General features: G+C 38.8%; 1 protein-coding gene across 1 annotated transcript in view; it reads right to left on the bottom strand.

Moving 5' to 3' along the window:
- Nucleotides 1–10129: 10129 nt before the first annotated feature.
- Nucleotides 10130–12466, bottom strand: part of LOC311590924 (vomeronasal type-2 receptor 116-like) — a gene marked incomplete at both ends in the record, with an annotated part of 36942 nt that continues 34605 nt past the window's right edge. Inside the window, one exon of the mRNA XM_084770217.1 lies at nucleotides 10130–11028. Within this exon, the coding sequence (XP_084626343.1) occupies nucleotides 10130–11028 (899 nt within the window). The remainder of the gene's footprint in view (nucleotides 11029–12466) is intronic.

Here is a 12466-nt window from a genome sequence, read left to right as displayed (position 1 = left end):
GCAAGGATGTGGAGAGGAACACTCCTTCATTGCGGGTGGGAATGCAAAGTTGTACAACCACTTTGAAAATCTACCTGGCTTTTCCTCAGTAAAGTAGGAATAGGGCTTCCTCAAGACCAAGGTATTCCATTTCTTGGAATGTCCTCAGAAAAATGCTCCATCACACAACAGAAACATATACTCAACCATCTTCATAGCAGCCTTACTCATCATAGCCAGAACCTGGAAACAGCCTAAATGTCCCTCAGTTGAAGAATGGATAAAGAAACTATGGTACATTTACATGATGGACTACTAAGATATTAAAAGCAAGGAATTTCTGAAATTTGTGGACAAATGGATGGAACTAGAAAAATCATAATGAATGGGTTAAGCCAGAAATAGAAAAAATTATATGGTATATACTCACTTATAATTAGGCACTAGTCCAAAAGGCATGTCTCATGAAAGTCTTCACTTACCAGGAGATTGGGATAGATGTGAGGACATCACACTGGGACTCTTAGTAAGAGAAATATAGGAGATCGGGAAATAGAAGGATCCAGATGATCTTAGAAACCTACAAGAAGAGCCTCATAACGGGGGGATCAGGTCCCTGGGGGAGTCTGTTAAAACTATTGCACTAACCCAGGATATTGCAAGTAGTAAACATTGAACTCCTACTCAGATCTAGCCAAAGGACAGGACATTCTCCAAAGTTGGGTGGAGAGCAGAGACGAACTGACATGAACTGTGGTGCCCCATATTTGCCAACCTCCCCTTGGTGCGGAGCCCTGTTGGCACTCAAAGAAAGAATAAGCAGGCTACCAAGATGAGACTTGATAGCCTATGAACTTAAAGTGCGGGAGGTGATCCCCCTCAATCCTAGACCTAGGGGAGGGGAATAGGGTGAAAATGGGAAGGAGGGAAGAATGGGAGGATACAAGTAATGGCATAAGAATGGAGTAAAAAAGATCATGCAACTGTGGCTGTTCCGTCCTGCTGTGTCCACTCTGTCTACCTTGGCATAGAACTCAAATTAAGGATTATTCTTCAAATATTCATATATAAACAGTTTCTACTGTAATAATTTCTACTGTAATATCCACTCTACTCAAGTAGAATACTAGGTTTATTTTTAATACCTTAAAAATTGTATTGCAAGTTTTTTAGAATAATTAATACAAGCTAAATGTTATTTGATCAAATCATGGTCATGTCAATTATGAGTCTATTTTTAACACAAGTATATATGTCCTAGATTAAACAGATAGATATGATTCTATAGATATATATGGTAAAGTCATTAGATAATGTCCTCAAATGTCCCAGAGATCAGAGAGTATGACTTTTAAAGATATTTTTATTATTTTAAAGATTCTTTGAAAACAAGACAAGTTAAACATTGGCAATATCCAGTCTACCTCAGAGAATATGATGAACACCAAAGAACTTCCTTATGGAGATTGTTTGAAATGTTGCAAACCTGCCATTGGGCAAAAAGTCCTCCTTTCTACCACAGACAGTATTCTGCCCCAAAGTTGGGAAGTCTGGACGGAGGCAGAGTTGATGGCAAAACTCTGCCAAGACAGGGCAAGCAAATCTTCAACAGTTACTTACTCACAAACATATCTGTCAGGTATATTAGGTCAGAAGGCTGGAGATGATAATACAATGTCATAGAGAGTTTTGGGTGACTGTTCATGAAGCAAACCGTCTCAGTCACATTCTCATTTTGGAAGCTGCTATGCTACAGTCCTGGTTTATGTAGGTAATTAAGTTTTATTCCTCCTCAAGTCTCTGATGTGGTTGTGACCAGATACTTTAATCTTCCAATTAAACTTAGTTGTTTAGCTGTTAAGATAGTTTTAGCCTATATAGATGCTTAAGTTGTTAGAGAGGAGATATGAAAGATATTAATTTGCATTTGGAATTTTAAATGCATCAATATAGGAAACTTAATTTCTTCAAGATTGCCAAATACAAATAGCCAAAACTATGAATATAACATTTTTATAAGTCCTGATTGTTCTGTGGTTCTTCCTTCTGTAGGTAGTTTATTTTATTTATGTGTTATAATATATGTATGTAAAAATATAATTTAAAAATTAAAAACTGGGGAATATCCGAGATGACGCTGACCAATAAGCCACGTATCTGATCTACTCCGAGGAGATCAGGGACAAAAGTGGAGCCACAGATTGCTGGACTTTGAGAACTGTAGGTGAGTGGGGTTCCAAAGGCCACAGACCAAACAGGGGGCCTACCCTCTGGGACAAGCAACATCCCAGAGGTGCTAAACACACTCCCCAAACTCTGGAATGGAATCCACATGCAAACTGCAGCTGGCATATAAAGCATAGACTTGCTGTTTGGGGAGGAGATTTTCCGGAGTCCCCAGCCAGAGGAGTCTCAGTGAAGAGGGTGAATCAGCCCTAGGATTTCTCCTTCCACACCACCTCGAACAGCGGTGGTCACCCGCCTAGGCTGAGTGGAAACACAGGCGGCTGGACCCAAAAGAGACAGCTAATGTGGGACTGCAGCTCGCTGGCCATCCGGGGCACAGGGCCCAACCTAACACTGATCACAGCAGACTGAACCTGCAAACAGTGCAGTGAGAAATCAGCTTGGACTGCTTCCACAGACCTATTGGGAGATGTGGGTCTTGCCTAGAGTGATAGCTGAGCATCATATCCTGGTGGTGGGAAGACCTGGTTCCGCGGACTGTAACCCTATTGTTCTTACCCTCCCAGCCACAAGGCACTGGCCCTGCACTCCCCAAATGAGAGAGCTTAGTGGGGGATCCTGGCCTGAGTAAGGCAGCCACTCTCACATTATCGGGAGAGGAGACATGGGTGGTTCTTGTTTGCAGTGTCTAATTGCTGACCTAGACCGTTAGTGGAGCATCATAGCCTGGTGGCTGGAAGACCTGGTTCTGCAGGCAACTGCCAGAGCTCTGCAACCCTATTGTTCCTACCCTCCTAGCCTCAAGGCACAGGCTCTGCACTCCCCGAAGGAGAGAATCTAGCTGGGGCTCCTGGCCCGAACAAGGCAGGCACTCTCACAATATCAGGAGACAAAATGTGGGTCTCGCTTGCAGTGTCTAATTGCTGACAAAGAGCTACCTTGGTCCCTCCAGGCATATAGTTCTGGGAGAGGTTGGACACCTCTACAGGGTATAGAGACAGACCTAAAAGACAGCTACACCCCCAGAAGATCTGATTTACCTGGGGTCTTGACTACAAAGCCACAGGAAGGACAGGCAGGTGGGATCAACCTCCACAACCAAAACGTTTGTATGCGGACCTTATTCTAGGTCCCAAAACTGCTGATCTGAATTACAGCAGTAAAGTCCAAACAGAAATCTACTTTGGCTGACTCAGCCTGGAACCCATGGTGCAGAGAAAAATCACCAGGAGTGAAACTGAATCACCTACCTGTTCCTCGGAAATACTCCCTGATCCCCACAGGCAAGAGCACCTGACCTATAATCAGTCATCAATTAACCACTCTCAACCAGCGAAGGACACTACAAAATACCTTCCAACAACAGAGCCATCAAAATGACAAGAGGACAGTGAAAGAACGCTAACAAAAACCAAAACAGTTTGGCATCACCAGATCCCGGCATTCCCAATGAAAACAACCTAAAGAACCTAAAAGCAATGGACAGTCAAGAAAATGACCTCAATTCCTTAGTAAAGAAGATGACAATGGAAGAAACAAATAAAATCTGTAAACAAATGCAGGAGGAGGCAAACAAGAGGGCTGAAGAGTTAAAAGAGTCATATAAAGAGGCACTTGAATAGTTTCAGAAAATATAAATAACCAGATGAAGGAAATCCTTAAAACAGTCCAAGACATGAAGATAAAAATGGAAGCTATGATTCAGGAACACACAGAAGAAAAACGTGATCAAGAGGCATCAGAGAAGAAAGCAAGCACCTCAGAAGTGGCCTTATCTAACAGATTACAAGATATGGAAGAACAAATATCGGGACTTGAAGATACAATCGCAGAACTGGAAACAACCATCCAGGGAAATGCTAAATCTGAAATGTTCCTGACACAGAGCATTCAAGAATTAAAAGACAACATGAAAAGACAAAACTTGAGAATAATAGGGATTAAAAAAGACAACCGACTCCACAGCCCAGAAAATATCTTTAATAGAATAATAGAAGAAAATGTCCCCAATTTGAAGAAGGAGATGCATATGAGCATACGAGAGGCCTGCAGAACACCAAATAGAATAGACCTGAAAAGAAAATCTTTCCACCACATAATAATTACAACACAAAATATACAGAACAAGGAAAAACACTAAAAGTGGCAAGAGAAAAAGGCCGAGTAACATATGAAGGCAAACCTATCAGAATTACTCCTGACTTCTCAGCAGAGACCATGAAAGCCAGAAGGGCCTGGACAGAGGTTTTACAAACCCTAAGAGAACACAGATACCAGGCAAGACTACTATATCCAGCAAAATCATCAATAACCATTGACGGAGAAGACAAGATATTCCATGACAAAAACAAATTCAAACAGTACCTAGCCACAAATTTGGGTTTACAGAAGTTACTAGAAGGAAAACTCCACCCCAACTGGTCAACCTACAACCAAAACTACATAGGAAATAGGTAACTATGCCAATGCAAAATCACAACCTCACAAAATCTCGACTGATACAAATAGCAAAAATGAAGGGACTTAACAATCACTGGTCATTAATATCTCTCAACGTCAATGATCTCAAGTCTCCAATAAAAAGACACAGACTAATGGAGTGGATGCATAAACATGACCCAACATTCTTCTGCATTCAAGAAGCACATCTCCACCACAAGGACAGACATTGCCTCAGAGTAAAAGGTTGGGGAAAAATATTCCAAGCAAATGGTCACAAGAAAAAAGCTGGGGTAGCCAATCTAATATCTAATAAAATAGACTTTCAACCAAAATTAATCAAAAGAGATGAGGATGGACACTTCATACTCATCAAAGGTAAAGTCAACCAAGAAGACATCACAATTTTGAACTTCTATGCTCCGAATACAAGGGCTCCCGCATTTGTAAAATAGTTATTCTGGTGCCACGTATTGGACCAGGTCCCTTGGATGGGGAGGCCTGGTGGCACTCAGAGGAAGGATAATAGGTCACCAAGAAGAGACTCGATACCCTATGAGCATATACAGGGGAGGAGGTCCCCCTCAGTCATAGACATAGGGGACGGGAGTAGGGCGGAAGAGGGAGGGAGGAATAGGAGGATACAAGGGATAGGCTAACAACTGAGATGTAATATGAATAAATTAATAAAAAAGAGTTATTAACAAAGCTTGCCCCATTCATCAATACCCACACATTAATAGTGGGAGACTTCAACACCCCACTTTCACTCAAGGATAGTTCTTTGATTCCTAAACTAAGTGGAGAAATAACCTCATAAACCAATGTCATGAATAAAATGGCTCTAACAGATATCTACAGAACTTTCCACCCAAACGCAAAGGATTATACCTTTTTCTCAGCACCCCATGGAACGTTCTCTAAAATTGATCACATAGTTGGTCATGAAGCAAACCTCAAGAGATACAAGAAGATTGAAATAATACCTTGTATCTTATCAGATCATCATGGTCTATGGCTGGACTTCAACAACAACAGAAATAACAAAAAGCATACTAACACGTGGAAACTAAACAACTTTCTACTTAATGACACATGGGTCATGGAAGAAATAAGGGAAGAAATAAAAGACTTCCTGAAATTCAATGAAAAAGATGGAACAACATACCCAAATTTGTGGGACACATTGAAAGCAGTGCTAAGAGGAAAATTCATAGCACTAAGTTCCTCTAAAAAGAAAATGGACTCATCCACATAAACAACATAATGACACATTTGTAAGCGCTAAAAAAAAAAAAAAGAAGAAGCAGAAACACTCAAGAGGAGTAGATGCCTAGAAATAATCAAACTCAGGGCTGAAATCAATAAATTAGAAACAAAGAGAACAATCCAAAGAATCAACAAAACCAAGAGCTGGTTCTTTGAGAAAATTAACAAGATAGACAAACCGTTAGCCAATCTAATTAAAAGACAGAGAAACACTATCCAAATTAACAAAATCAGAAAGGAAAAGGGAGACATAACAACAGATATCGAAGAAATACAAAGAATCGTAAGAACCTACTTTAAAGGCATTTATGCCACAAAATTCGAAAATTTAAGGGAAATGGACAAATTTCTCGACCAATTCCATTTACCAAAATTCAACCAAGACCAGAGAAACAAATTAAATAGCCCTATTTCGCTTGTAGAAATAGAAGCAACCATTGATAGTCTCCCAACCACACACACACACAAAAAGCCCAGGGCCAGATGGTTTCAGCACAGAATTATAACAGTCCTTCAAAGAGGAGCTAATACCGATACTATTCAAGATATTCCGAAAGATAGAAATGGACAGAATATTACCAAATTCCTTCTATGAGACCACAATCACATTGATATCTAAAACTCACAAAGACCCAACAAAAAAAAAAGAGAATTTCTGACCAATTTCTCTTATGAACATTGATGCAAAAATACTCAACAAAATACTCTCAAAGCGAATACAACAGCATATCAAAGACATCATTCACTATGACCAGGTAGGCTTCATTCCAGGCATGCAGGGATGGTTTAACATAGAGAAATCCATCAATGTAATCCATCATATAAACAAACTGAAATAGAAAAACCACATGATCATCTCTTTAGATGCAGAAAAAGCATTTGACAAAATTCAACACTCATTTATATTTAATGTTCTGGAGAGATTGGGAATACAAGGCACTTATCTAAACATAACAAAGGCTATATACAGGAAACCAACAGCCAACATTAAATTAAATGGAGAGATACTCAAGGAAGTCCCTCTAAAATCGGGAACCAGAAAAAGATGCCCTGTGTCCCCATATCTCTTCAATGTAGTTCTTGAAGTTCTAGCCAGAGCAATAAGACATCAAAAGGAGATCAAGGGGATCCAAATGGGAAAGGAAGAAGTCAAATTATCCCTATTTGCAGATGATATGATAGTGTATATAAGTGGTCCCCAAAATTCCACCAGAGAACTCCTACAGCTGATAAACACCTTCAGCAAATTGGCAGGATACAAAATAAACTAAAAAAAGGCAGTAGGTTTCCTGTATACAAATGACAAACAGGCAGAGGAAGAAATTAGGAAAACTACTCCCTTCACGATAGCCACAAACAATATAAAATATCTAGGAGTAACACTAACCAAGCAAGTGAAGGACTTATTTAAAAAAAAACTTCCAACTTCTGAAGAAAGAGATTGAAGATGACATCAGAAGAAGGAAGGATTTACCTTGTTCGTGGATTGAGAGAATCAACATAGTAAAAATGGCCATCCTACCAAAAGCAATTTACAGATTCAACGCAATCCTTATCAAAATACCTACAAAATATTTTGAAGATATTGAAAGATCAATTCTCAAATTAATATGGACAAATAAAAACCCAGAATAGCAAAAACAATCCTATAAATAAAAGATCCGCTGGAGGAATCTCCATACCTGATCTCAAGCTATAGTACAGAGCAACAGTAATTAAAACAGCATGGTACTGGCAAAGCAATAGGCTGGTGGATCATTGGAATCGAATTGGAGACCCAGAGATGAATCCACACACACTTGCTCACTTGATTTTTGACAAAGAAGCCAAATCTATTCAATGGAAAAATGATAGCAGCTTCAAAAAATGGTGTTGGTCTAACTGGATTTCTAAATGTAGAAAAATGCAAGTAGACCCTTATTTCTTACCATGCACAAAACTCCAGTCCAAGTGGACTAAAGACCTCAACTTAAACCCAGAGACATTAATTCAGTTAGAAGAAAAAGTGGGGAAGAGCCTGGGATGCATAGGCACAGGAAACAATTTCCTGAACAGTACACCAACAGCCCAGGCCTTCATGTCAACAATTAATAAATGGGACCTCATGGGGCTGAGAAGCTTCTGTAAGGCAGGAGACACTGTCAGTAGAACAAAGCTACAGCCCACAGACTGGGAAAAGATCTTCACCAACTCTTCATCTGACAAAGGTTTAATATCCAAAATATATAAAGAACTCAAGAAATTAAACATCACAAAACCAAACAACGCAATTGCAAAATGGGGCTTGGAACTTAACAGAATTCTCAACAGAGGAATCTCAAATGGCCAAGAAACACTTAAGGAAATGCACATCCTCATTAGTCATCAGAGAAATGCAAATCAAAATGACACTGAAATTCCATCTTACACCCATCAGAATGGTTAAAATCAAAAACTCAAATGATACCACATATTGGCGAGGATGTGGAGAGAGAGGAACACTCCTTCATTGCTGGTGGGAATGCAAACTAGTACAGCCACTTTGGAAATCTATCTGGTGCTATCTCAGAAAAATGGGAATAGTGTTTCCTCAAGACCCAGCTATCCCACTCCTTGGAATATACCCAGAAAATGCCCTACCACACAACAGGGACATATGCTCAACCATGTTCATAGCTGCTTTATACATAATAGTCAGAACATGGAAACAGCCTAAGTGTCCCTCAGTAGAAGAATGGACTAAGAAACTGTGGTACATATACACTATGTAATACTACTCACCTATTAAAAACAAGGAATTTCCGAAATTTGTGGATAAATGGATTGATCTAGAAATTATCAGAATGAGTGAGTTCACCCAGAAGTAAAAAGAGACAAATGGTATATATTCACTCATATCAAAACACTAGTCCAGGGGATACATACCATGAAAAACTTTACTTTACCCAAGAAAGTGGGTTAGAGGAAAGGACATTCTATTGAGACTTTAGGTGAGACTAGCATGGAAGAATGGGGAAATAGTAGGATCCACAGGGTCCTGGAAACCTACATGAAACTTTATGACAGGCAGATCTGGGTACTGGGGTCCTCCTCAAACTAAGGCACCAGCCAAGTAGAGTATAGGCAGTAAACTTCGAACCCCTACCAAGACCTAGCCGACTAACATGATATTCTCCACCTTTGAGTGGAGAGTGAGACCTGACTCTCACACGAACTCTGTTGCCCCTTTCTGACCATGTCCCCTGGATGGGGAGGCTTGGTGTCACTCAGAGGAAGGATAGCAATTTACCAAGAAGAGACTTGATATTCTAAGAGCATATATAGGAGGAGGAGGTCTCCCGCAATCACAGACATAGGGGAGAGAAGAAGGGGGGAAGTGGGAGGGAGAGAAGAATGGGAGGAAAAAGGGGAAGGGCTAACAATCGAGATGTAATATGAATAAATTAATAAAAATAATATTAAAAAATTAAAAACTGAAAAACAAATCTTAGTGAAGATTTTTTGTAATATATTACTACTTTTTAAAAATTATGTAATTTGAATTGTTTATATGTGTGTACATGTGTGTGTTTAAGTGTGTGTCTTAGTGTATTTTGGTGTACACCTTTGAGTACACCATTGGACATAACAATGACGTCCAGAAATGGCATCAGTTGGATTTTCTGTTTGGAACTATTGTTACAGATGGTTGGAATAATCATTTTCTCAAGACTGGACTGAATATTGAATCAGGGCCTCTTCAACAGAAAGTCGTATTGTTAACTAGTAAGTGATCAATCCATCTTTTGTAACATTTTTTTTATTACTTTCTGTCCAAGATATTATTCCTTTAACTCATATAATACTATTAGGGGTATTTTACCTTCCCCCTGTAAGAGAGACAATATTTCAGTTTCATCTGTAAACAAGTGTTCACTATCTAAAATCTCCCTGTATTTTACTTTCACTATTGAACTGTCAAAAAAGTCATTCATTCATCCAAGTGTTAAAGGATACTTTGAGTTTATTGCGAAGGTTTTTTATGTTAGAGTAGAAAAGAACATATTTGCACTGTACATATGCCAAAAAGATAAAACCCAAGATATGAAAGTTTTAGCACAAGATTATATGCCAAAGGTAGATAACATTAGTAGATATGGTACTGACTAGCATCATCATTAGAAAAAAGTGTGAGAGTCATTCTATAAACAAATAGATTTTGTACTGCAACCTTATATTTGGTGGCTGTGTAGACCCATTATTTGTAAGTTGTAGTTCATATTATATGAGTTTAGGACTAGGATTTCTTTCTGATCTTTTGGATAGAATTTCTTTCTGGTCTTAACAAAATTATGTATAACTTAGGAACAAAGATGCATCCAAGCATCCCAGCAGTGGAAGCCAAGATGGAGAAGATCTCCACAGCAACCATGACCATGCCCTTGGTGCTATGATATACAGGGATGAAGCTGACCCAGACACTGCAGAACACAAGCATGCTGAATGTCAGGTACTTGGCTTCATTGAAGGTGTCAGGCAGGTTTCTCACCAGGAAAGCCACAGTGAAGCTTCCCATGGCCATGCAGGCCAAGTATCCCAGGACAGAGTAGAATGCAGTAACTGAGCCCTTGTTGCACACAATGATGATATGGCCATGCTCAGAGTGTGCATCAATATCCACAAATGGAGGAGAAGATCCTAGCCAAATTGCACACAGAATTACTTGGAATAGGGAGCAGATGGGAATGATGTAGTTAGGTACCCCTGATATTAGGATATACTTCATCATTCTTCTGGGGACTGTAAGATTGAAAGCCAGAACTACAGTGATTGTTTTGGCCAGAACTGTGGAAATAGCCACAGTGAATACAATTCCAAATGTGATCTGCTGCAGGATGCAGGTCGCTGAGTTTGGAAGCCCAAGGAAGAGCAAGGAGCAGAGAAAACAGAACATGAGAGATATAAGTAAGAAGTAGCTGAGGGTTTTGTTATTTGCCTTTACAATAGGAGTGTCATGGTGCTTCATGAAGACCCCAAGAACCACAGCAGTGAATGCAGTGAAGCACAGGGCTATTAAGGCAAGAGCCATACCTAATGGATCTTCATAGCTCAGAAAGACCACAGCTTTGTCTATACAGTGGTTCTGTTCTGGGTTGGCATACTGCTCCTCTGGGCACATCACACATTGATCCACATCTGATGGAGAAAGGGAGGTTTTATTAGTGGTGTTCAGCATTTTGTTGATTGGATATTAGAGAAACATTGCAGTATGCACATTTTAATACTGTTTTTGTAATTCAAGGACAGTGTTGCACAGTAGTGTTTTTATTTGATCATACTCATTCTCTTTAAAGAAAAAGCAATCATTTCTATGTTTATTGAATTTTGTTGATGATATCATTTATAATATTTTCTGTAAATACAGTTTTCTACATTGTTCTTCATGTTATACTTAAATGACTTAGAGTGATGAGTTCAGGAAACGTAAATTAATTAGTGACAGTGTACTTGAGTGTATTTTAAGATAACAAATTCTGTATATTCATTGTGTCCTGAGGTTGTTGACTGTTTTATCACTGTTGCCTCTTTGACAGAACGAGACTCTGCCTCCCAGTGGGAAAAGACCTGTTGTAAATTTTTGATGTACAATCCAGTACCCCAAACACACTCACATCAATGTAATGAGCAGGTTGTATGTGTGGTTTATATTATTTTGTGTGTGAATGCAGAAGTAATAAGAAATCTTATGAATCTGAGTTTTATTGGAGTTATAAAGAGGATGTAGTATGTGAGAGTGAGAGTTGAATGACATATGAATATAGAGTTAATGATTTAAAACTGCAACATATTAAATAACATTGTTCTCAGTTGTATGCGTATGTGGTCATAGGGACCAAGACTCATGATACTTGTTAACACTGAGAGTAGAAAACTATGATGTTACTGAGCACTAAAATTTTTCATCTTGATTCCATTTTGTTTGGAATCATTCAGCCCATTCCTCCTCCCTTCCTTTAATCTCTATGGGACTCAGACTCTGTGAGTGGACTCAAGGGTGAAATACACATGGAAAAACAACATGAGCAAAATAACACAAGGATTCCAATGGTGGTAACCAATATTTTTTTATTTTCCCATAGTACTTCATTCATAAGTTGCAAGATCGATCCAGAATGGCAACTGAAATATATGTGTGTGAAATTTCACCGAGTCATTGGATAATTGCAGAGAGTGATGATGTGCTTCAAGCCATTTCATTATTTTTATCTAGAGGAATGTATTTATGGATAGATATAATTAGCTAATGTTTTAAACACCTTAGCTAGTTCATTCAGCTCTCAAGAGAATATAAATATTTCTCAGAAAATTAGAATTCAAATTCCAGTACTTATGTCAGGTTTCTCAAAACTGTATGTAACTCGATCTACATGTGTTTTTGTAGCCTCTCACCTACATCTGCACTTGTGACATGCATCCGTCTTCCTCCAAAACATAAACCTAGTTAAAGTGATAAGAATATTTTTTTGTAATTTTGTGGTATATATTAATTTAAATCACCTCTACTACTACTTGTTTTTACATTGAAAACAATTTCATCACATGTGGTTTATTTTAGAGAATGTTGTATGTTCTA

Source organism: Acomys minous (genome assembly GCF_964271855.1).
Source record: "Acomys minous genome assembly, chromosome: 20".
NCBI lineage: Eukaryota > Metazoa > Chordata > Mammalia > Rodentia > Muridae > Acomys > Acomys minous.
Note: the sequence above shows the minus strand (reverse complement) of the source record. Positions and strands in the feature narration are given on the sequence as shown.